Below are 26507 nucleotides of genomic sequence, written 5' to 3' on the forward strand. Positions count from 1 at the left end.
TCCTCTTTACCAATTTGGATGCCTTTTATTTCTTTTTCTTGTCTGATTGCTGTGGCTAGAACTTCCAATATTATGTTGAATAGGAGTGGAGAGAGCGGACATCTTTGTCTTGTTCTTGATCTCAGGGGGAAAGCTTTCAGTTTTTATCCATTGACTTTGATGTTGGCTTCAGGTTTCTTGTATATGGCCTTTATTATGTTGAGGTATGCTCCCTCTATTCCCATTTTGCTGAGTATTTTAATCATAAATGGGTGTTGTACTTTATCAAATGCTTTTTCAGCATCTATTGATACAATCACATGTTTTTTATCTTTCATTTTGTTTTTATGGTGTATTACATTGATTGATTTGGGAATATTAAACCATCCTTGCATCCCTGGGATGAATCCCACTTGATTGTGGTGTATGATCTTTTTAATGTGTTGCTGGATCCTGTTTTCCAATATTTTGTTGAGGATTTTAGCATCTATGTTCATCAGTGATATTAGCATGTAGTTTTCTTTCTTTGTTGTGTCTTGACCTGGTTTTGGAATTAGGGTAATATTGGCTTCATAGAAAGAGTTTGGGAGTCTTCCCTCTTCCTGTTTTTTTTGGAATACTTTGAGAAGGGCAGGCATTAGTTCTTCCCTAAATGTTTTGTAAAATTTGCTTGTGAAGCCATCCGGTCCAAGGCTTTTGTGTGCTGGGAGTTTTTTGATTACTGCTTCAATTTCACTCTTTGTTATCGTTCTATTCAGGCTTTCTGCTTCTTCTTGATTCAGTGCTGGAAGATTATATGTTTCTAGTAATTTGTCCATTTCATCTAGGTTGTCAAGTTTCTTGCCACACAGTTGTACATAGTAATTTCTTACAATCCTTTGTATTTCTGTGATATCAGTTGTAATTTCTCCTCTTTCACTCCTGATTTTGTTTATTTGGGTCCTCTCTCTTTTTTTTCTTGATGAACCTGGCTAAAGGCTTGTCAATTTTGTTTATCTTTTCAAAGAACCAGCTCCTAGTTTTGTGGATCTTTTGGATTGTTTGTTTAATCTCTATGTCATTTAATTCTGTCTGATCTTGATGATTTCCTTCCTTCTACTCCTTCTGGGCTTTGTTTGTTGTTGTTCTTCTAGTTCTTGTAGGAGTAGGTTGAGATTTTTTATTTGGATTCTTCTATCTTTTTTTAGGTAGACCTGTATTGCTATGAACTTCCGTCTCAGGACTGCTTTCTCTGTGTCCCATAGGTATTGGACTTTTGTGTGTTCATTATAATTTGTTTCCAGAAACTTCTTGATTTCTTCTTTGATGTCATTGTTAACCCATTCATTATTTAATAGCATGTTTTTCATTCTCCATGAGTTTGAATGTGTTTGAGTTTTTTTCTTGAGGTTTATTTCCAGTTTCTAGGCTTCGTGATCTGAGAAGATGCTTCATGTAATTTCAATTTTCTTAAATATGTTGAGGCTTGATTATGTCGTATCATGTGGTCTATCTTTGAAAATATTCCATGTGCACTTGAAAAGAATGTATATTTTGCTTCTTTGGGGTGAAAATTTCTATATATATCAGTTAAGTCCATTTGATCTAGAGTGTTATTCAATGCCTCAATATTCTTGGTGTTTCTTTGCTTGGAAGACCTGTCCATTGTTGACAATGGGGTGTTAAAGTCCCCTACTATGAGTGTGTTACTGTTGATATTCTTCTTTTGGTCTTCCAGGGTTTTCCTTATATATTTGGGTGTTCCTATATTGGATGCATATATATTTATCAGGGTTATGTCTTCTTGATGGATTGTTCCTTTAAGTATTATGAAATGTCCTTCTTTGTCTTTTTTTATGGCTTTTGTTGTGAAATCTGTTTTGTCTGATATAAGTATTGCTACCCCAGCTTTTTTTCATGTCCATTTGCTTGGAATACTTTTTTCCATCCCTTCACTTTCAGTCTGTGTAGATCTTATTTTGAGGTGGGTCTCTTCTAGACAGCATATATGTGGGCCATGTTTTCATATCTAGTCCACTACCCTATGTCTTTTGATTAAAACATTTAATCCATTTACATTTAATGTTATTATTGACAGGTATTTATTAATTTCCCTTTATACCTGTGTTTCTCTCTCTTTCTCCCTCTCTCTCTCTCTCTCTCTTTCTTCTTTTTCTTAAAGCATTCCCTTTAGCATCTTTTGCAATGCTGATTTGGTGGAGATGTATTGTTTTACTCTTCCTTTGTCTGGGAAACTCCTTATTTCACCTTCCATTTTGAAGGAGAGCCTTGCTGGGTAGAGTAGTCTTGGTTGTAGGCCTTTGTTTTTCATCTCTTGAAATATTTTTTGCCATTCTCTTCTGACTTGTAGTGTTTCTGTTGAGAAATCAGCTGATAGCCTTATTGGAGCTCCCTTTTATGTTATTTGCTGTTTTTCTCTTGCTGCCTTTAGGATTCTCTCTCTGTCTTTGAATGTTGCCATTTTAATTATGATGTGCCTTGGAGGGGGGCCTCCTTGGGTTCATCTTCATTGGGACCCTTTGTGCTTCCTGTACTTGTGAGAATTTTTCTCTCCTCATATTCTGGGAGTTTCTGTCATTACTTTTTCTGTCAGGTTTTCTATTCCTTGCTCCTCTTCTTCTTCTCTGGTATCCCTATGATACAGATATTGTTGCATTTCAAATTGTCCTGAAGCTCTCTTAAACCCTCTTCATTCTTTTTTAGCCTTTTTTCATTTTGTTGCAGTATCTGGGAATTTTTTTCCACGTTGTCCTCTAGCTCACTGATCTTGTCCTCTCCTTCATTTAGCCTGTTTTTGATTGCTTCTACTGTTTTCATCAGTTCAGGAATTGTATTCTTCACTTCTTCCTGGCTCTTATTGATAGTTTCTGTGTCCTTTTTCATGCTGGTGTAGTTCTCTGTAAGTTCCTTGTAGCTTCTCTGGAGTTCTTTTTAGTTCCTCTGGAGTTCATTGTAGTTTTCTCTGAGTTTGTTGAGTTCATTGAGCTTCCTCATTACCATTGTTTTGAATTCCATGTCTGATAGGTTGCTTGCCTGTATTTCATCTATCCTTTCTTCTGGGAATTCCTTTTTTCCTTTTGTTGGGGTGTTATTTCTTCTCTCCATTTTGGGTGGCTCTTCTTATTGTTTCTGTTCTTAGATTGACCTGTTTTTATTTTCTGCCTTTATGGTGTGACCTTCTTGTATACAGTTGTTCACCTGGTGCCTCCTACTGATGCCTTTGGAGGGGAGTAGTCTGCTTAAGAGATTTCTCCTGTAGCACTGGGCTCTATTACACTGCTCTCCTAGCTCTTTCTCCAAAACTTTTTACAAAGTGCCTCTACCCTGGCTGCTGTGGCTCAGTGGATTAAGCGTCAGCCTGTGAGCCAAGTGTCGCTGGTTCGATTCCCAGTCAAGGCACACGACTAGGTTGCACGTCAGGTCCCCAGTTGGGGGCACGAGTGAGAGGCAACCACACAGTGATGTTTCTCTCCCTCTCTTTCTCCTTTCCCCTCTCTCAAAAAATAAATAAATAAACAAACAAATAAATAAATTATTTAAAAAAAACAAAAACAAAGTGCCTCTAGTTCACTTCACCCTCCTTTGGCCTCAGCCAGGGACGAGTGTGCTCCCTCTTGCAGGCCAGGGGTGGGCTGACTTGTTACACACTGAAGCGGGCAGATCGCAGGCGCCTCTGCACGCCGGCCAGTGGGTTGGTTGTGCGTCTGGGTGGGCAGACCAGGGCTCTTCCCTGTGTGTGCTCACGTGACCCCAGGGGGAGAGTTGGGCAATGAGTGAGTGCCCTTCTGCACCTGCGTTCCTCAAGAATCGCACCCCACCCCTAGCCCTTCCTCCCTGGTCCACAAAAAACAATCGAAAGAGAAAGAAAAGAAAACACATTCACACACACACACACACACACACACACACACACAAATACGCCATTGCTTGCCTCTCAGAGCCAGATGCCACCTGGCTCACTCCTGGCTCTGCCAGCGGGCAGAGCCTCGTTCTCCAACACCAACTCCTTTCAAGGGAAACCTAGTGTCACTAAAAAATCTTTGTGCACTGCCAACCACAGCTCCGGGAGCCAAGTCAGCCAGAAATCCCATCTCTTCCCTTTCTCCTCCGCTATCCTCACCAGACAGGTTGCTCCCGGACGGTCTTCCCTGAGCCAGCAGCACCAAGGCTCAACTCCTGCCAGTATCCAGATGTTAACTGAGATGCTCTGTCCACAATTAGTCCAAACTACAGACAGGTCTCAGAAGCGAGCAAGCAAGTGCAGCCTCCCCTCACTTCTCTGCCGTCTTCACTCTCTCCTGTTTTATTTTTTGACCTCTTCCAATATCCCATATTTTCAACCCATGTCTATAAAACACCACATTATAGCTGTTGAAATAATGATGGCAGAGGAAGGTGGCTGCCTGTTGGCTGCTTTCAGCCAAGCCAGCTGTGATTCCTGGAGTGTGTGTGGCTGTGGCCAGAAGGCCTGGTGCAGGGCAGAGGTCTGACAGAGACCAGTGGTGGGATGTTGTTCCAATCCACTTTCCAATCTACCTACTATTCGGATGGACCCATCTCGGGAACAAGCCCATCTCCTCTCCTAGACCAAACTTTTCCACCTAGTCTAGTTGGGGTCTCCCCCTTTTCAAACATTTCTCACTTAAAATTTTAATCCTCATAATAACGTGAAGCAGGCATTCTTAGACCTATCTTTCAGAGGAGAACACTGAGTCTTGGAGGGGTTAAGGAATTTACCCAAGGTCCCACACAACCTCTCCTCCTTTTGCAGGAATCACTTGAGAATCTGCTGATTGAGGTCTAGGAGGTGCATCATGTGATTGGAGCTGTGATAGAGGCAGAAGCAAGGCAGCATCTGCTCCATCTAGGCCACAGGTGGAGCCCGAGGGGTGGAAAACAGGCCAGTCCAGATGGAAGTCATCACTCTCCCGCAAGCTCCCCGAGGAGGGCTGAGCAGAAGGGAGGCGCCTTCCCCGCCTAGCCCTGCCAGGAATCTGGTGTCCTGGGAGGCTGACACCAGTGAGCAATGGAGGCCGTGTGTGCTGATGGGGGCAGTGTGTGCCGGGTAGTCCATGTGATAAACTGTTTTCCTTTCTCATTCCAAAGATCAGAGAGCACTTGGTGAGTTGTCCTTTGTTCCAGTGGAAACAGAAAACCAGAAAATCCTGATGGGGGTTGGCCAAACTTTCCTTTGTCCTCATGGACTGGGAGGCTGAATGGGAGGACCACGGCAATGGGGATAGTGCAGGGACCCCATAAGGGCTACAAGCAAGTAAAAGGGGACCAGGACAAGACTCTAGACACACACACACACACACACACACACACACACACACAAAGAGCTAAACTTAGTACAGGCTGCTAGGGAAGCCTTGCAGCCCCCTTCATGCAGCCTGACTGCATGTGGATCTGCTAAGTCAGGCAGTCTACTGTAGGCAGTCAGGGGGACCCCAGAGACACATCACAGCTAAGGCTCTCCTGGCCCAAGAAGTGCCAAAAGCACCTCCGGAACCACTGCTTTCCATGTGTCCTTTGAGCCCTCTGGTGCAGTTTCTTTCCTGCCCCTAAAACACACTATGCTCCTACCAAGAATAACAGGAACTCAAATTTGTCAAAGTCATTCAAAGTTTACCAAGCACTTCCCCGTAGAATAGCTCTTCAACAGCAGGGTTGCCTCTTAGTTAAGAACACAGGCTCAGGGCCCAGACTGCCTGGCTCTGCCATTCCATAGCTGTGTAATCTTGGGCAACCTACTTAGCCTCTGTGCCTCTGTGTCCCCATCTTCACAATGGGAATGATCACAGGATCTACATCTTAAGGTTATTTTCACATTAAATGAGCTCAAATGTAAGCTCCTATCATAAAAGCAGATATTTCTGGCTTTTATTAAGTGCTCTATCCCTAATGCCTAAAACAGTGCCTGGCACCTAGTAGAGACTCAGAAAATATCTATTGAATATATATAAAATGCTTAGAATGGGACCCAGCACGGTAAGTGTTAGTTGCTATCTTTTGCATTCTCACAAGAGCTCAAAGAGGAGCACTCTGAATTCTACGCATGTTAGTTTTCTTCCTCCATGGAAGGTTCGAGTTCTGAGTCAAGGCACTGAAGGTAGGCAACAGATTTTCAATTGAAGGAGACCATTTGGACCCCAGAGGGTTAGGAATGCAGCCCTCAAATTTGAGTAATAGCATCCATCCATCCATTCATTCATTCACTCATCCATCCCACAAATATTTCATGAATACCCCTATGGGCCAGGCCCTGAGAACTGGGGGTATATTGATGACAAATCAGACAAGGATTCTATGTTTGAAGAGCTGAGATTCTAGCAGAAGAAGACAAGCAAAGTACATTTGACCTCGAACAATGTGGGGGTGTAGGGGTAGGGGCCCTGATCCTCCCAACAGTAGAGAAAATTTACATATAACTTTTGACTCCCCCTGAACTTAACTACTAATAATCTACTGTTGAGCAGAAGCCTTACTGATAACATAAACAGTCAGTTAACATATATTTTGCATGTTATATATATTATATACTGTATACTTACAGTAAAGTAAGCTAGAGAAAACAAAATGTTATTAAGAGATCTTAAGGAAGAGAAAATACATTTACAGTATTTATTGAAAAAAATCCATTTATAACTGGGCCCTTGCAGTTCAAACCTGTGTTGCTTAGGGTCAACTCTAAAGACAAATAATCTCAAATTGTAATAAATGTATGAAGAAAATAAAGCAGTGTAATGAGATAGAGAGTGGCGGCTGAGTTGTGTATGTAGAGGGGGCTGAAGAAGTGACATAGAAGCTCTTCTGGGGGGGGGGGCGGTTGGTGTCAGGTCAAGGGCCCCTGCCTTGAGTTGGTCCTCAGTATGTGGTCAACACTACCTCATCCTGTGACCACTTATACTCTGTCTGCCCAAGGCAGGGACCTTGGTGTACCTCCCAGGGTGGTATGAGGGGCTGAAGAGAAGGGGGCTGTGAACCCACAGTACCTTCATAGGTACCCTGGCAAAAGCTGCTGGTTGTGCTAGGTGAAATAATGGTAGTGGCCTGAGAGCTTCCCCTGAGGTCCTTCTGCACCCCCAGGGAAGAAGTGCCTGGCTCATTCTCTCATGACCCCGGTTCGTGCCTGGTGTCTTCTTCACATGTTCAAACACCGCCTCATCTTAAAGACAACCCAGGTATCATCTCATGCCCTCACAACCCTGTCACACTCAAGTGCCCTTATTCATTACAGGTGTGGGCATCTCCAGATCCCAGTACAGAATTGACACCTACTAAACATTTATCGAAAGAAAGAATAAAGGGGTGACTTTCCTGCTTCCTCAACTGACTGACTTATTCCCACTTACGCGTCGAGACTCAGCTCACACATCATCTTACCACCTTGTGTTCCACCTGGGGAGCTCTTGCTCATCCTTTACTTGCTTCTGTGGAGCCTTCTTTAACCTCCCCAGGCAGAATTGGTCCCTCCCACCGCTGGCTGCTCCAGCACATTCTATTCCCTGTATCAGATCCCTAATCACGCTAGGGGTATTTTCTGCTACTGCTCTGACAGGTCCCCTAACCTGTGATTTTCCCAATGACAAGAACTGTGTTTTGGTCATCTCTAAATCCCCAGCACTGACCTCTAGAGGGCGCTCAATAAATGTTTGTTGATTTTTTTTTTTTTTTTCAATAACTTGCTTGTCATTTTGCTTAGTGTCCCTAGGTAGAGCTACACTGAAGCTGGCTTTTTGTGGCTCATGGCAGCCAATTGTTTAATACTGAGGAAATTTGTGGCCAATTTTTAAACAAAGCCATTGTTAAAAATTAAATTTCAGTGTATGAGAAAACACAAGACAAGCTGAAATTGAGGGACATTCTACCAAATAAATTACCACCTAAATGTTATATGGGATCTTGAATTGGGTCCTACAATAGAAAAAGAACTTTTCTGGGAAAACTGGTGAAATCAAAATGGACTTTGTACTTTAGTTAATGTTGTGCCAAGGTTAATTTCTCAGTTTTGATAAATATTTTATAATTATGTAAGATGCCAACATAAGAGGAAGCTGGTTGACGGGTATAGAGAAACTCTCTGTACTGCTTTTGCAACTCTTCTGTAAGTCTGAAATTATCTCAAAATAAGAAATTAACTGTTAAAGAAAAATATTGAATTGTGTGAACCTACAATTTAGGAAATGATACTAAAAACAAAAATAATAAACACTTAAAACCCACCTCTTCCAAAGTATTTTACTGTGAACTATGCTTGTGAGCTGATTCACATTTATTGCAGCTGAACGATGTACTACTGTGCATCTTGTCCCAATCTGTGCTCGGCGATGTCACTATCGTCGGTAGCTTGAAATAGACCACAGTGGGAATATTTTTATCATAGCAATCTGAGAATGATACAAATCAGGGCTTGGATTCTTGTTTTGCTCATTTTATTCTGGACTTAAGAAAATGATGGAGAAAATGTTGATCACATACAGTAAGCTTAAAAGCGTGTTTATACCTGTTACGTTATGAGTAGCACAAAATAATTGAGGAAATATGCTTCCAATACATGGAAACTATTATCTGATTCAACAAAGAAGTTGTTTGAATCACTAATGAAAGTGTCGAGTTCCAGTACTTCCTTATTGTTTCACTTTATTCTTACTCATAACATAAATGAAAATATCACCCATCATTCGTGTAGGAACTATACTCGCTCTTCTGTTACAACTGTAGGTTGATTATGGACATTCAGCAAAATCAACCAAAGCATTACATGAAAATCAATTGGCTATATGGAACTTGCAATAAAGAGTATTATATATTTCATTATTATTCATAAACTGTGCTTCACATTCTTATATAAGTAAATTTATGTGTATATGTATACTTGTATACATGCATTCATTTTCTTTGAGGGGTGGTCGATAAACACCAGAACACCACCGATCCTAAGTATTAATTACTATTTCACCAAATGTGTTGACAGAAAAAAAAAAGTACTTTGCCAGGCACTTTCTTTGTGCCAGGCTGTGCTGTCTCTCTATGTTCCTCATCTCAGTTGCTTTTCAACTCTACACTGTATGAATTGTGGACACCATTTATGAGGATGAGATGGGGATATGAGTGACTGGACTAAGGCCAACTGATGGGCATATAGTGGAGCCAGGATTAAAGCCCACATCTGTCCGAGTCCAAAGCTAGCTATATCAGTTCCCTGTGGCTGCTGTAACAAATTACCACAAATTTAGTGGCTTACAGCAACACAAATGTATTATAATATCTTACATTCGGGAGGGCAGAAGTGTCAAGGTGTTGGCAGGGCTATGTTCCTTCTGGAGGTTTTACAGGAGATCTGTTTCCTTGTCCTTTCCAGCTTCTAGACAGGGCCTGCATTCCTCAGCTTCCATCCCCTTCCTGCACCTTCAGAACCAGCAGTGGCCAGTGGACTCTTTCTCCGATACCGTCCATCGGACCCTGCTTCTGTTGTCACATCTCCGTCTCTAACTCTGCCTCTCCTGCCTCCTTCTTTCACTTGATAATAACACTTGTGATGACATGGAGCCCACCCACAAAGGGCAGGAGGCTCTCCCCATCTCAGCGTCAGGTAATTCGCAACCTTAGTTCCATCTGCACACCCTATTTCTGAACTTTACCATTTAACCTAACATATTCACAGGTTCTGACCTCTTTGAGGGAGCCATAATTCTACCGACCACACTTGTGCTTTTTCCATGACCCTTAACCACGTTGCCTCTTGTTTTAGCAGTTACATCACTGATGCCGGGCCCACATCATTCTCCCTGACACCTGCGTGCCACATGTCCCATGCACTCTGCTTTGGGAAAAGATGTCACTCTCCTGGCATGCCAGAGAGCCCCGATGGAGAATGGCTTCTTATGCCTGGGACTTTTAATCCTGGACATATATTTTATCTTTGTTCCTACTAAGGTATTTTTAAAATAGTTTCCAGGATTTTTGTGGATTGCTGGCTTTATCAAGCTCCTGTTCATTTTCCCCTTTCCCCAGTGCTTGCATGAGGCCAGTACCCCTCTTTCCTCTATGGTAGGCCTCATTGTACTATGGTTTATGCACTTCCACCTTCTGGACCTGTTTATAGTGACCAGCCAGCATCATGCATTCTTTATTTGTTCTTCTCACAGGCTTTCACATGGCTGTATTCTAGAAAAGTCCTTTCGCCATGCCAGCTGAGGAGGCATCTGTATGTCTGTGTTTAATATTGTTTTGTGACTGGCTTTTCAGAATCAGACTCTCTTAAGTAGTAGTCTCCTTGTTTCCTCCATCTCCCCTCATTTCCTCCACACTGAGATTCCCTGATCCTGGTCACTGTCCAGAGAAACCACCTCCACTGAGACCAACCAATGGCCAGAAGTTGCCCCTTCCCTCAGGAAGCCTTCATAGCAGCCAGACCCACCTCTTCACTGCCTCCAGCTCTAACTACAACCTTCTTGTTTCCAAATTCCATCCTTGCCAAACATTCTTTGCCTCTCCCTTCTGCCTATCAGGTTCACACTCACACATCGGGGCTCAGTCAGAGTCCTAACCACCTTGAGGACGAGTTTCCAGATCATGCCAGCCCAAGGGACTCATGCCCTCCTCTGGGCACCTCCAGAACATATTGCCAGTAGCACTGATTTTGACACTTCCTCATCTACCATTACGAAGAAGTTGCAGACTGGTGGCTGGTGAGCCAAATAACGACCACAGCATTGTTTTATTTGGTCTGCATGTGTGTGTGTTTTTTTAAAATTATTTGCTAACATGTAAGAATTAGTAATCTTTCCGTACAATCTGGGTTTCTGGCTTCTTTGAAAAACAGAAAAGTCTAGTAACACTGACTGTATTCCCATAAGATTGTAGTTAGCTGGATTAGGGTGGCAGCTTTCCCTTTAGATGAAGCATGTGTCCTCCAGATCTCCACAGTCCCCACCAACTCCTTATTGTCATACTATTTCAGCCTCCTTCACTCATTATAGTATTTGCCTGGCTCCTACAGGCATTCTGAAATTCCGATATATCTAAAAGTCCATCTATATCAACAGTCTCCTGGAGGAAAGAAACTATTTTGATTTTTTTGGTCTCTCCCATAATCCTTTACACATAGTAGTTGCGCAATAAATATTGAGAGACTAAACAATTTCTGCTAGGTGATTCTAGAATGTATAAAAATTTACTTGTGCTACAAGGTAAAGCTTTATAAATGAAGCATTTGTCGGCAAAGTACCATATACCTGATTCAGTGTTAGATGCCTCACAACAGAGAAGGAGACCCAGAATCAGAGAGCCTACATGGTAGGGCTGAGGCTGTAGGTGTGGTAGCTTCTTGGGTAAGTAAGGGCAAATGCCTTTCTTTGATGAAGAAGCTTTCCTAAGTGCCAGTGCTGGAAGCAGAGAGGAGCTGCCCCTGGTGCTCTCGGGTAACATTTGTCCACTTACTCTGAGAGTTACTTTGGGTAGAAATGGAGCATTTATTAAATGCCCTTTCTGTGCTGGACATTTATTAAATAACTGTAGTTATTCTTGGACTATCAGGGATTCTGAGCATCCTAGGCAACCCACTGAAAAGATGAGTATATTGTATGTAGATTGAACCTAATTGTTGATAGGATTTGGAGTTCATTCCATGAATCATGTTCAACTGAGAGAAACATCTACTGATTCCCTTGCCCACATGTGCACGGAGATGTGCTACTCCCTCAGGCCATCACTGGTGGTATTGATGTGTGGCGCGGGATGGGAAAGTGTGGAGAAATTATGTGTGTCCGGTTGTGTAGCAGCAAGCAGAAAGGAATGTGTGAATACCGAAGACTCCCACTGGGGCAGAAATCTGGTGTCATGTGTCGCTGAACAGCTGCAGGAAAATGTGTCTGGACCCTTGGATGCAGAGAGGGTACATTAGCCAGACTTTGGTTCTGAGTAACTTTGAGGGCAGAGGTTGTAGAAGAAACAAACATGATGCACCTAGTAGCTTGACTGTGGAGTCTTTGAATGCCTTCTTTGCGCCCTGTCCCCTCCAGCCATAGCTCAAGTTCAGCTGGGTGGGCGGTACTTCCGGGAAGGAGGATGGTCCTGGGACAGTCTTAAAGGAGGCAAAATAGGGCAGGGTGGGAGTGGGAGAGGGAAGCAGGGCAGAAACTCAGCTAAGGGCACTTATGGGGGCTTTTGTCCTTCAGAGTGGAAGCATGGAATCTGTAGCCTTGGAATCACCTGGAACTGGGCTCAAGCCCCCTCCTCTGTTCTGACAAGTGTGCCTTAGGCTTGCCTAAATTTACTTCTCTCTGTGTGTAAAGCATCTCAAGGTGATGTTTGTATGGGGCCTGGCCCATATTTCAAGAGATGGGAGCTGTGAGCTCTATAAATGATGCAACCAGGCAATAAACTGTCATATTGGTTATTATTTATTAAGGGGTTATTATGGGGCCAGACATTATGCTAAACCAGTTAAATCCATCATAACCAGTACACGCTCCATGCAGGACAGTTCTGGAGCTGACACTTCTCACCAGACCACCTGCCAAACGTTAGCCCCACTTCACACTTGAGGAAATTTGAGGTTTTGAAGGCACTGGCATCAGGGACAGAGGCTGGGGCTTTAGACTTCTGGCTCTGCTGTTTAACATGCTGTGTGACCTTGGACACGTTACTCAATCTCTCTGAGTTTCAGTTTCCCGATTTGGAAAATGTTGGAGTCCAAAGTCTCTGGCAGCCTGTACAGTGAGAAGCAGTGTCCTGTGGGAGAAGGTGGAGGCGAGGAAGCTCAGTATCTTCCAGAGACAGGGAATGAGAAGACATGGGTGTGACTGTGGTTTTATGAAGTGGAAGCAGATCTGGAACAGAAACTTGCAAGAGTGGATGTGCCTGGGTCGCACTACCCATTTAGAAAGAGTCTAGGTGGGCCAGATAGGCATGAGTACACCCACACCGTGAACTGCTGTTGCCACCTAGGGGAAAGGTGGCAACCAGGAGCCCAAGCTGCTGTTGTGCTGGACTGCGGCTGAGTGGTATATAGCACATTCCTGTCTCCTGCTGGTTTCCGGAGTGGAAAGGGGCAGCCAAAGAGCGGGGAGGGGAGTGAGGAAAAGCAGCTGAGTGCTGCCTCTGGTTTGGAGGTTATAAATAAATCCATCTGGAAGTGTTTGGGGTTGTGGGAGCCTTAGGCCAGCCCCTGCAATTCAGGCCATGTGGCACATATTTCCATTCACACCAGACCCCCCCCCCCCCCAATCCCAGGAGACTGTCTGATTGGGCTTGTCTGCTCCAGCCCTGGCCTGAGCTTGGCAGGAACCTCTCAGGCCCCAACTCTGCTTCTAGCCCCTGCCCCAACCCTCCTCCCCTCCAGTCCAATTCCAGTGTATCATGTCTGAGAAAGCGCTTTGAAAGGTTTCATGTGCTATTCAAGTGTTGGTTGAATGAATGAATACATTTTCAATTAAGCATTTAACTGGCAATATGTTCCCCTTGCTTGGAAGGGGCCCCATGGGAGTTATGGAAGGTGCTGCCTCTGTAACTTCTAACCTCCATCTCAGGATCATCTTCACCCACTCCAGCTAAGGCTGGCTGAGGCGCAAAGGCAGTGCCCAAGCCTTGTTCATCTTTCTATCCCCAGCACCAAGGGTAGTTAGTGCTCAGCAGGTGTTGGTTACATGAAAGGATGAGTTGATTTATTAAGGTAACAAGTACTCGTTGCATACTGTCCTGTACTGTGCACTCTGCTACATGCAGGGAACACAGTAGAAAACAGAACAGACATTGTCGCTGCCCACTGAGCTTGTGGTCGTGGTGTTTCTCAATGAGAGTAGTACAGTAGTCCCTCTCTATATCGCGGTTGACGTATCATGGCCTCACTGTATCATGGGATTTTTTAAAAAATTATATTTAATTATTTATCGCGGATTTTTCACTATATCACGGGATTTTGCGGTCCTGTATACGTATGTTGTTAAAGTTACTTAGGTTTAAGAGTTTAGAATATGTTTAAGAACATAAGTAGTGTTTATAAAAGTGTGGAAAAGGTTAATAAGGGAGTGGGAAAGGTTAATAAGGGACTGGGAACGACTTCTAAGTGTGTGGGAAGGGTTTATAAAGCCTTAAAATATATATAAATACTAAAATGTAAGGTTCCTACTTCGCGGATTCTCACCTATTGCGGGGGGATCTAGAACGTAATACCCGTGATAAGTGAGGGAATGCTGTATTGGCACTTAGAGTGAGACGATTCTTTGTAGTGTGGGACACACTTGTACATTGCAGGGTATTTAATACCCTGACTGCTGGCCCTAAGTGACACTAGTACCCTGGAGTTATTGTGATAACCATAAATGCCTCTACATGTTGCCAAATACTTCTTGGGGCTGGGAGGATCCAGCCCTGGCTGAGGGCCATCACTGAGGAATTTGACAATAAGTTGAGTGAAGGAAGGCCAACCCCAAGGTGTGAACGTGTTGAGTCCTCTAAGCCCACATATAAATTGGTGGTTTAGAGCTGGGAAATTATGATTCCCCCAGAAGTATGTAAACTGGCCCTTTGGTTGCCGAGCTAGGCACCAGGTGCCCATAATGTGGCCTTCTGAGGCACTCGGTTCTCCTGAGCTGGGTGATGGCTGAGGCGCAGGCAGCACCGCGGCGGTCTTGGACGTGCTGATGAGATGGTTACTTGAGAATGTCCAGAAAGCAGCCAGAATCTGGTCCTAAAGGCAGATGACAGGTCAGATCTTAAGATATGGGCTTGTGATAAATTCGTATCTTAAGATCTGAGTTGAGGCTCAGGATCCATTAAGATCCTTTAGTAAGAAGGTATCGGGGGAAGGTGGAGAATGAATCCAGGGTAAGGCCAGGGCTAGAGGAGTAGGCCCCGGTGGTGTCACTTTTTCACCCCTGCATTTCCACACACTCCCCACCCCGACCGTCAGCCGTCAACACCCTGGTGCAGGACCTCAGCTTGTGCCAAGGCCATTGCAGCAGCCTCCTAACTGGCTTCCGTTCTTCTGGTGTCTCTCCCTCCTGGAATTACCTCCTTAAAACACAGCTTTCATCGTGTCCCTTTTCAGCATTCACCAGGTCCAACCTCCTCAGCCATGCACTGTAGGAGCTCCCTGCCAACCTGGCACTCCGTTGGTGGAGCTGGCATCAGATTCTCCTTTCAAGGTTCACTGTTGCTCATTTCCTAGACCTTACCATCTGGCTACACAGAGTCCCAAACACACACTGCCGTTCTCTACTTCTTCCCCTTGGAAATATACACTCAGGCTTCAAGGACCAGTTCAAGTCTCTTTCTTTCTTTCTTCCTTCCTTCCTTCCTTCCTTCCTTCCTTCCTTCCTTCCTTCCTTCCTTTCTTTCCTTTCTTTCTTTCTTTCTTTCTTTCTTTCTTTCTTTCTTTCTTTCTTTCTTTCTTTTTTCTTTCTTTCCTTTCTTTCTTTCTTTCTTTCTTTCTTTCTTTCTTTCTTTCTTTCTTTCTTTCTTTCTTTCTTTCTTTCTTTCTTTCTTTCTTTCTTTCTTTCTTTCTTTCTTTCTTTTCTTTCTTTCTTTTCTTTCTTCTTTCTTTCTTTCTTTCTTTCTTTCTTTCTTTCTTTCTTTCTTTTTCTTTCTTTCTTTCTTTCTTTCTTTCTTTCTTTCTTTCTTTCTTTCTTTCTTTCTTTCTTTCTTTCTTTCTTTCTTTCTCTCTCCCCCCTCTCTCCCTCCCCCTCCCTCTCTCTCCCTCCCTCTCTCTGTCTCTCTGTCTCTCTCTCTCTAATAAAGATTTTATTTATTTGTGTTTAGAGAGAAGGGAAGGGAGGGAGAAAGAGAGGGAGAGAGACATCAATGGGTGGTTGCCTCTCACACGCCCCCAGCTGGGGATCTGGCCTGCAACCCAGGCATGTGCCCTGACTGGGAATAGGACCGGCGACCCTTTGGTTCACAGGCCGGCACTCAATCCACTGAGTCACACCAGCCAGGGCTCTCTCTCTTTGTTACGATTCTATTTATTTATTTTTGAGAGGAGGGAGGGAGGGAGAAAGAGAGGGAGAGAAACATCAATGTGAGAGACATCGATCGGTTGCCTGTTGAATGTGCCCCTAATCAGGGATGGAACCCACAACTCTGGCATGTGCTCTGACTAGGAAGTAAACTAGCAACTTTTTGCTTTGTGACATGTTCAACCAACTGAACCACACTGGTCAGGGCAAGTCTCTTCTCTTTTGTAAAGCTTTGCCTGGCCTCTCAGAGGCAAGCAGATGTTTTCCCACATCTGTACCCCACTCCTAATCTCCTCATATACATCACGAGGGCTATCTGTCTCTTCCAGTAGACTAGGAGTTCTCTGAGGGTAGTAGCCATGTCTCATTTTGGTTTGTACTCCTGTTACCTGGACCAGTGTGAACGAGTGGGGAAGTGGTCTTGGGGATGGACAGGGCAAAGAGGAAGTAGAATGGTTTCCCTCAAGCCTGACCGTGGGTCCACTTTTTAACTGCTATCTCCCCATAGGCAGCCTTCAGATGAGTGTCTGTGAAAGAGCTAAGGAAGAGAAGGGAAAAGATGGAGAGGCAAGGCAAGGAACAGGCAAAGGGAGCAATCCAGAGATGCGAGGAGAGGCTGAAAGGATGAAAGGGGGTGGGGAGAAGCAAAGGTCTGCATCAACAGCTTACATACATAAGGGACTCAAATAACCTGGAGTGGAGTCAGAACAAATTTGGTATTCTGAAAACGAAAGCAGCTATTTAGGCAGGTCAGCTGAGTGTACAGTTAATTAATAGGCATTAGTGCCCTTCAGTGCCAGGCTGTGCATGGAACCATGTCCTGTTGGGATCAAATGCCAGCTACCCAGGACACCGATTTAGTAAGGAGCAGAAAACAGCACTGGCATGAGAGAGCTGGAGAATTTCTCAGAGAGCTCTCTTCTTAAGGGCACCTCAGACCGTTAGAGCCCCATAATTCCCCAAACCACTGGCCTGCCCCTTGCCAAAGAAAAGTGGACATGAGAAGAATACCAACATGTAGTGAGCGGCCAGTGTGCCAGAGGCTATGTAGATACCTTTTACACACATGAGTTCATTTGATCATTAATGCAACTCTGGGAGGTAGGTATTATCCCGATTTTACAGATTAGAAAATTGAGGTCCTAGGAGGGTTAAGAATCTGACCCAAGAGCACATAGCTTCAAAGTCTTGGATCCAGGATTACAATGCAGTCCATCCCATCTCCGGTTGGCAGCAATTTGCTCCCTATTCTTGCTGACTTTGGCTGTGGGGCTGATCTCTTTGGATTGATTTCTTTGAACATAAACAAAATACCATCAGTTTTTCCTGGCTTGGGAATGAGCCCTCAGAATCCTGAGCCATTCTCCAGTTTCCAGCTGGGTGCATGTGCTGGTAGTTCACAAATAGGAAGCAACAGGCCCTATCGTGAGAGTCAACAGTGTCTACCCAGAGATGCTAGGGTGCCTTGGTTCCCAGAAGGCACTTTAGGCTGGGGGCTTTTAGCCTAGGGGGCCAAGCTTTCTATTTTCTCTTTTCTCCCAATGACCTGCCTATGGTTGATGGTTTCCTGCTTTCCCAGGCACGTTTATAAATCCTTATCAAAATCATGCTGCCTCTGAGATGCTGTCCAGACTGTGTTCTGACTGCCCTTGTATCCCTTCTCTGTCTGCTCAGTGGTTGATGGATGTGATCTGTCTGCTGCCAGCCTGTGAGTGGTTGTGAGCAGAGGGCAGAAGGGGTGAACAGGGAAGTTGCAGACATTGGTTCCCAGAATTCTGATGCAACATGGTTAGGCCAGCTCATGGAGGCACCAGTGGAGGTAGAGTGGCTGGAGCTAATTAGCGGACAAAATGACCCCCAGCATGATCCACAGAAAGTTGTGGCTTTGGGGTGGGGTAGGTCGGCTAGAAAAATCAATGACAATATGTTTCTGGAACTTTTCTGGAGCTTTTGGGCTTGGCCTAGAGTTGTGTGTCCCAAAAATTGTGGGGTAATGGGGTCATCATGCTGCATGCAGGGCCTTCTGAAATCTTGTTAAACAACACAGCTTTCAGTGATGCGTACTGACAAGCAAGGTAACAAATCTAGTTTGGACTTCTGCTCTGGTTATTTTTTTTTTATTTTTTATTTTTATATTTTTAATTTTTTAATTTTGGTTTTTCAATTACAGTTGTCCCCTTTTCCCCCAATTTCTCTCCCCCACCCAACCCACCCCCTCTCCCACAATCATACCCCTCCCCGTTGTCCATGTCCATGAGTCTTTCATACAGGCTCTTTAATTAAACCCTTCCCTTACTTATCCCCCTTCTCTCCCTCTCCCCTCCCCCCTATTGACTGCTATTCTGCTCTTTGTTCTATTTAGTTCCTTTGTTTGTGTTGTTCTTTAGTTTCCTGTATTAGGTGATATCATATGGTATTTTTCTTTCTTTGCCTGGCTTATTTCACTAAGCATAATTCTCTCTAGTTCCATCCATGTTGTTGCAAATGGCAGGAGTTCCTTCTTTCTTTCTGCTGCATAGTATTCCATTGTGTAAATGTACCACAGTTTTTTGATCCACTCATCTACAGATGGGCACTTAGGTTGTTTCCAGCACTTGGCTATTGTAAACAGTGCTGCAATGAACATAGGGGTGCATAAGTTCTTTTGAATTGGGGTTTCAAGATTCTTCGGGTATAATCCTAGTAGTGGAGTCATTGGTTCAAAAGGCAGTTCCATTTTTAATCTTTTGAGGTAATTCCATACTGTTCTCCATAGTGGCTGCACCAGTCTGCATTCCCACCAACAGTGCAGTAGGGTTCCCGTTTCTCCACATCCTCACCAGCACTTGTTGCTTGTTGATTTGTTGATGATGGCCATTCTGACTGGTGTAAAATGGTATCTCATTGTGGTTTTTATTTGCATCTCCCTGATGGCTAATGATGTTGAGCATTTTTTCATGTGTCTATGGACCTTCTGTATGTCCTCTTCGGAGAAGTGTTTGTTCAGGTCCCTTGCCCATTTTTTAATTGGGTTGTTTGTTTTCTTGATGTTGAGTCGTATCAGCTCTTTATATATTTTGGAAATCAGTCCCCTGTCTGTGATGTCATTGGCAAATATGTTTCCCCATATGGTTGGTTTCCTTTTCATCTTGCTGATGTTTTCTTTTGCTGAGCAGAAACTCTTCAGTTTGATGTAATCCCATTTATTTATTTTTTCCTTTATTTCTCTTGCTTTAGGAGATGTATCTGTGAAGAGATTGTTACGTGAGATATCTGATATTTTCTTGCCTATGTTTTCCTCTAGGACTTTTATGGTGTCACGGCTTACATTTAAGTCTTTGATCCATCTTGAGTTTATTCTTGTGTGTGGTGTAAGTTGGTGGTCTAGTTTCATTTTTTTGCAGGTCCCTATCCAGTTCTCCCAGCACCATTTGTTAAAGAGGCTCTTCTCACTCCATTTTATGTTCCTTCCTCCTTTATCAAAGATTAGTTGACCATAGAGGCCTGGGTTTATTTCTGGACTCTCTATTCTGTTCCACTGATCAATATGTCTGTTCTTATGCCAGTACCATACTGTTTTGATTACAGTGGCTTTGTAGTATTGTTTGATATCTGGTGTTGTGATTCCTCCTGCTGTGTTCTTCTGTCTCAAGATTGCTTTTGCTATTCGGGGTCTTTTTTGGTTCCATATGAATTTATGGAATATTTGTTCTAGGTCTGTGAAATATGTCATTGGTATTTTAATAGGGATTGCATTGAATTTGTAAATTGCTTTGGGTAGTATGGCCATTTTGATGATGTTGATTCTTCCCATCCAAGAACATGGTATTTGCTTCCATTTATTTGTTTCTTCCTTAATTTCTTTCTTCAATGTTATGTAATTTTCAGAGTACAGGTCTTTTATCTCTTTGGTTAAGTTTACTCCTAGGTACTTTATTTTTCTTGTTGCTATAGTAAATGGTATTTTCTTTTTTGTCTCTGTCTCTGCTATTTTATTGTTGGTGTACAGAAATGCCTTAGATTTCTGTATATTTATTTTGTACCCTGCGATTTTGCCAAATTCACTTATTATATTGAGTAGTCCTTTAGTGGAGTTTATAGGATTTTCTAGGTATACTATCATGTCATCTGCATATAATGAAAGTTTCACTTCCTCTTTCCCAATTTGGATGCCTTTTATTTCTTTTTCTTGTCTGATTGCTGTGGCTAGGACTTCCAACACTATGTTGAAAAGGAGTGGAGAGAGTGGACAACCTTGTCTAGTTCCTGAGTTCAGGGGGAATGCTTTCAGTTTTTGTCCATTGAGTATGATGTTGGCCTCAGGCTTCTCATATATAGCCTTAATTATGTTAAGATATGCTCCCTTTATTCCCATTTTGCTGAGTGTTTTCATCATAAATGGGTGTTGTACTTTATCAAATGCTTTTTCTGCATCTATTGATATGATCATGTGATTTTTGTCTTTCATTCTGTTTAGGTGATGTATTATATTTATTGATTTGCGAATATTAAACCATCCTTGCATCCCTGGAATGAAGCCCACTTGATCATGATGTATGATCTTTTTGATGTATTGCTGGATCCTGTTTGCCAATATTTTATTGAGGATTTTAGCATCGATGTTCATCAGTGATATTGGCCTGTAGTTTTCTTTCTTTGTTGTGTCTTGACCTGGTTTGGGGATTAGGATAATACTGGCTTTAGAAAGAGTTTGGGATTTTCCCCTCTTCTTGGATTTTTTGGAACAGTTTGAGGAGGATAGGAGTTAGTTCTTCCCTGAATGTTTTGTAGAATTCGCCTGTGAATCCATCCGGTCCAGGGCTTTTGTGTGCCGGGAGATTTTGGATTACTGTTTCAATTTCCTTTTTTGTTATTGGTTTGTTGAGACTTTCCACTTCTTCTTGATTTAGTTTTGGAAGGTTGTATGTTTCTAGAAATTTGTCCATTTCTTCTAGATTGTCAAATTTCTTGTCATACAGTTGTCTGAAGTAATTTCTAACTATCATTTGTATTTCTGAGGTATCAGTCGTGATTTCTCCTCTTTCATTTCTGATTTTGTTTATTTGTGTCTTCTCTCTTTTTTTCTTGCTTAGACTGGCTAGAGGCTTGTCGATTTTGTTGATTTTTTCGAAGAACCAGCTCCTAGTTTTGTTGATCTTTTGGATTGTTTGTTTAGTCTCTATGTCATTTAGTTCTGCTCTGATCTTGATGATTTCATTCCTTCTTCTTGCCCTAGGCTTTGTTTGCTCTGGTTATTTTAATGAACAGGATTCTTCTGTAGCACCTTCAAAATCGATATGGAATCTGGCCACTTCTCACCACCTCCATCGCTACCACCCTAGTCCAACCCATCAGCCTCTCTTATCTGTCATCCATCTCTTAAAGAGATGCTGTTAAAACACAGTCTTAGTGTGTCAGTCTTTTGCTCCACATCCTCCAATTACTCCCATCTGAGTCATATTAAAAGCCAAAGTCCGATGGTAGCCTGCAAGGCCCTTATAATTTGGCCCCCTTTACCTCCTTGACATCATACCCTACAAACCCCTCTGTCTCCTCCTGCATTCCAGCCACATTGGTCTCCTGGTTGTTCCTTAAGCTTTCCAGGCACATTTATGCTTTGTATTTGCTTTTCCTGCTACCTGAATGCTTTTCCCCGCTACCTGAATGCTTTTCCCCGCTACCTGAATGCTTTTCCCCAGTGTGTCCTGTCAGTAGGGATCCTGGGAGACAGTGATTATGGGAAGTGGGGAAGGGTTGCCATGTGGAAAGGGGCACTGGACAGGGGTGGTGGTGAACCTGCGCAGACAGAGCTGACGAAAAATCTCACCTTCTGTTTCCTTCTGCTCTCCTTGCAGGTGCCTGCCACTGGTCAAAGCTAACCCGAAGCCAGAGGGCAAGGGAACCTGTTGGTGCAGTCTGCACAGGTCAGCCTCCCAGGGCACAAAGCTGGGTGGAGAAGGGTGAAGAAGGTCTGGAGGGGCGCGTGGAAAATGTCCAAAATCACTTGATAGCTTTGTAGCTACCAGGCTCCCTCACTTCCTTCATATATCCACAGAGGTGGATTAAGGTCGGTTGAGGCCCCAGGCGCAGAAGAAAATATTGGGCCCCTAAAAAAAAGAGAGAGAGACAGGGAAAATAAAAATACATGTTAACCATATTTTTAAATAAATAAAAATATTATGTATTATTAATGTTTTATTTCCAATAAAATTTGAATATAATACATGTATAATATTAATAATAGCATAATAATAATCACAAAGTTTTGATGTTGTTTCATTTTTCTAGCTACCAATGAAAAGAAAAATATAAAATTTAATAGTCTGAATGATTAGAATACTAGAGAAGAGATTTTTCGTTTTAGTGCAATAAATTAATGATTAATTAAAATTCAAAAATTGTTCATAATCTATGAAAATCCAGGTGCTGATGTAATAACAGAAATTAATTTTATTTTAATATAATTTCAACAATAGGAATTAATTTTATTTTAATATAATTTCAATTTACCTTAATATTTATTTATATGCACGGAAAACTATTTTTAAAACCGTAAATGAAACAAGTACATATCCACAAACTAATTTACATCCCTGCGTACATGGTAAGTCTGCCCTGCAGGAGAACCTTTGTAAGTACAAAGCAGCAAATACGATTCTATTCCTCCGATGAGCGGTAATGCAGCGTCGTGTGTGTATAGTATGCAGCGTAGTATGAAATAATGAAAATAAACGAATATAAATGTACTATCAGGTTTTACCACCGATCATAAACTTGTACATAATTAAAATTGCACATATGAAACCAAACGATGTCATTAGAAAAAAGTATTAAGTTTGGGTTTTGCGGGGCACTTCAGAAGTCGGGGGCCCAGGGCGTGCACCTGGTGCACCTGCTGTTAAGTCCACCTCTGTATATCCACCGAAACATCTGTTCCTTCTCAGGGATGCTTTCTCTGGCCACCATTTAAAAAATTTCAGCCCCAAGCAACCAACACCTTATATCCTCCTTCCATGCTATGTTTTTTTTTTTTTTTTTTCATAGCACTTAGTACCACCTAACATATAGTTTATTCATTTATCTGGCCTATTATCTGCTCTCCCACTACCATGGGAGCTCGATGAGGGCAGAGACTTTGTTTTATTCACTGGTGCTATCAGTGCCTAGAATTGTACCTTACACATAGTAGGTGCTCAATAAATACACAATGAATGAATGAATGCACTCTCAGGGGCCAATTTAGGTAGGCTGAGGAGCCACTTCCTTGGCATTCGAGGGCAGGTGGGTGTGAGCTGGGTCCCCTGGCCACAGTGATGGTGAAACATGTATAGGTCAGATCAGGACAAGCAAAAAACAGGTTAGAATTCCTACAGCACTACAGCCGTGTCCAAGATCATGTTTTTACTACACAAGTAGCAAATGAATAAATCTCATTGTGGAAAAAAATTGAACAATCCAGCTACAGTTAAAATCTTCTTCTCTCCCCAACTCTACTCCCCAGAGGTAACCACTGTTATCAGCATAAACATTCTTCTGTGTATACATAGATTGTTTGTGTGTGGGTATTTAAAAATAAATGGTATTACACTGTATATGCTGATCTCTAACTTGCTTTTTTCACTTACTAATATATCATGGAAAACTTGCCATGTTAGGACACTTGGGTCTAACTTGGTCTTTTTACTTAAACTTTTTATTTTGAAATAATTATAGAGTCACGTGCAATTTAAGAAATAATTCAGAGAGATCTGATATATCCTTTACCCAGTTGTCCTCGGTGGCAGCCTCTTGCAAAACTCTAGTACAGTATCGCAAGCAGGATAAGTGACATTGATACAGTCAAGATACTAAAGATTTTTACCACCGCAGGATCCTTTCAGTTACCCTTTCATTAGCTACATACACTTTCTCCTCACCTTCCCCTTCTCCTTAACCTCTGGCAATCAGTAATCTGTCTTCCTTTCTAAAATTATGTTATTTCAAAAAAAAATTTATGTTAATAGAATCATACAGTATTGTTTGTTTTCTTCAATCAGCAGAATTATCTGGCAATTCATCCAGGTTGCTGTGTGTATCAACAGTTTTTTCCTTTATATTGCTGAGCGGTTTTCCATGGCTTGGATGTACAATACTACAAATAGTGTATCCAGTCACCTGTTGAAAGACATATGGGTTGTTTACAGTTTGGGGCAATTATAAGTAAAGGTGCCATAAATAATCATGTAACAGATTTTTATGTGGACAGACCTTTTCATTTCTCTGGGATAAATGTCCAAGAGTGTAATTGCTGGGCCAGAACAGGAACAGAATCATAGGTATGGGGATCATTTGGAGGGTTATCAGCTGAGAGGGAGAAGGGGGATAATGGGAGGAAGGTGCAGGGATTAAGAAGCATAATCGGTTGGTACAAAATAGACAGGGGGATGTTAAGAATAGTATAGGAAAGAGTGAGGCCAAGGAACTTACATGCACGACCCATGGACATGAACTAAGGGTAGGGATTGTTGGAGGGAAGGAGGGTACTGGGCAGAGAGAGGTAAAGGGAAAAATTGGGACAACTGTAACAGCCTAATCAATAAAATACACTTAAAAAATAAAGTAAGTCGTGAAGTGTTTTCCAGCATGGCCATAACCATTGTGCATTCCCACCAGCAGTGTATGAGGGATCCAATTTCTTCTTTGCATCTTCACCAGCATTTGGTGTGGTCACTTTTTTTTTTTTTTTTTTTCATTTTACCCATTCTGGAAAGGATGTAGTGATACCTTATGGTTTTGATTTGCATGTCCCTCTTGGCAAGTGATTGAACAGCTTTTTCATGTGCTTATTTGCCATCCATATATATTTTTCAGTGACTTGTCTGTTCATGTCGGGTATGAGATCTAGCTTGCATGCCTTGCTCTAAATTCCAAACATTTTTCTTTTTTTCTAAAAATTTTACACATATGTTTGTTATGCAGTTTTCCAGCTTTATTGAGATATAATTGCCATATAGCGTATAAGTTTAAGGTATACAGTGTGATGATTTGATACACACATATGTTGCAAAATGATTATTACTATGATAAGATTAGTTTGTGATGCATTTTAAGTTGATTTTCTTGTATAAGGTATGTGACCGTTTATATTAATTTCTTGAGACTGCCACAACAAATTCCCATAAACTTGGTAGCTTAAAAAAGCAGAAATGTATTCTTTCATGGTTCTGGAGGTCAGAAGTCTGAAACCAAGGTGTAGCAGGCCCATGCTTTCTCTAGAGGCTCTAGGAGAGTAGTCTTTCGTGCCTCCTCCAGCTTCTGGTGACCGCCACCAATCCTAGCCTTCCTTGTCTTGTGGCCACATCACTTGATTTATCTGCCTCCATCTTCACATCACCTTCTCTTCTGTGTGTATCTTCTCTGTGTGTCGGTCTCACAAAGATATTTGCCGTTGGATTTAGGACCAATTCAATAATCCAGAATAATCTTCACATCTCAAAATCCCTGACTTAATTACATATGCAAAGATCCGTTTTCCACTTAAGGTAATATTCACAGGTTCTGGGGATAAGGACATGGACATATTTTTGTGGGGGGCGGCTACTATTCAACCCACTGCACAGGTCAAGGTTCATTTTTTGGCCTCTGTGTAATTGCTCCAGCACCATTTGAAAAGCCATCTTTCTTCCATTGGATTGCTTTTGCACTTTTATTAAAAATCAGTTGGGCATATTTGTGTGTATCTGTTTCTGGGTTCTCTACTCTGCTCCATTAATCTATGTGTCTATCCCTCCAGCAGGACCATACAGTATTTTTTTTAAGATTTTTATTTATTTATCTTTAGAGAGAGGGGAAAGGAGGGGGAGAGAGAGGGAAACATTGATGCGAGAGAGAAACATCAATTGGCTGCCTTTCGCACGCTGCCAACTGGGGACCTGGCCCGCAGCCCAAGACATGCCCGGACTGGGAATCAAACTGGAGACCTTTAGGTTTGTGGGACAATGCCCAACCCATTCAGACACGCCTGTCAGGGCAGACCATACAGTCTTGATAATTGTAGCTACATTCTAAGTTTTGAAATTGGGTAGAGTGATCCCACTTTATTCTTCTTTTTCAAAATTGTTTTGGCTATTCTAGTTCCTTTGCCTTTCCATATAAATTTTAAAATAAGTTTTTCCATGTCTAAAATACCCTCCTGGAATTTAGATAGGAATTGCACTAAACCTGTATATAAATAAAGGGAGAATTGACATCTATTATGTTGAATTTTCTAATTTATGAACATGATATATTTCTCAATTTACTTAGGTCTTCTTTGAATTCTTTCATCAGCATCTTGTAGTTTTGAGTATATACATGTTTTGCTATATTTACATGTAAGTATTTCATTTTGAGCAATTTAAAATGGCATTGCATATTTAATTTTGTTCATTGCTAATATAAAGAAATGCAATTATCCGTGTATGCTCATCTTGTATCCTGCAACCTAGCTGAACTCACTTATTAGTTCTAGGAATTGTTTTGTAGTTCCTTGGAATTTTCTATACACACTATCATGTCATCTCCAAATAGGAACAGTTTTATTTCTCCCTTTTCAATTTTATGCCTTTC

The 26507-nt window shown here is 42.2% G+C and overlaps 1 protein-coding gene across 1 annotated transcript in view; it reads left to right on the forward strand.

The window, feature by feature from the left end:
• LOC149990528 (NHS-like protein 2) overlaps positions 1 to 22068 on the forward strand; it is a 97893-nt gene extending 75825 nt beyond the window's left edge. The window contains exon 2 of the mRNA XM_090264707.1: positions 21776 to 22068. Within this exon, the coding sequence (XP_090120833.1) occupies positions 21776 to 21939 (164 nt within the window). The 3' untranslated portion in view covers positions 21940 to 22068. The remainder of the gene's footprint in view (positions 1 to 21775) is intronic.
• The last annotated feature ends 4439 nt before the right edge of the window (positions 22069 to 26507 follow it).

This window comes from Furipterus horrens, unplaced genomic scaffold (genome assembly GCF_987537825.1).
Source record: "Furipterus horrens unplaced genomic scaffold, mFurHor1.1.pri manual_scaffold_17, whole genome shotgun sequence".
In the NCBI taxonomy this organism is placed as follows: Eukaryota; Metazoa; Chordata; class Mammalia; order Chiroptera; family Furipteridae; genus Furipterus; species Furipterus horrens.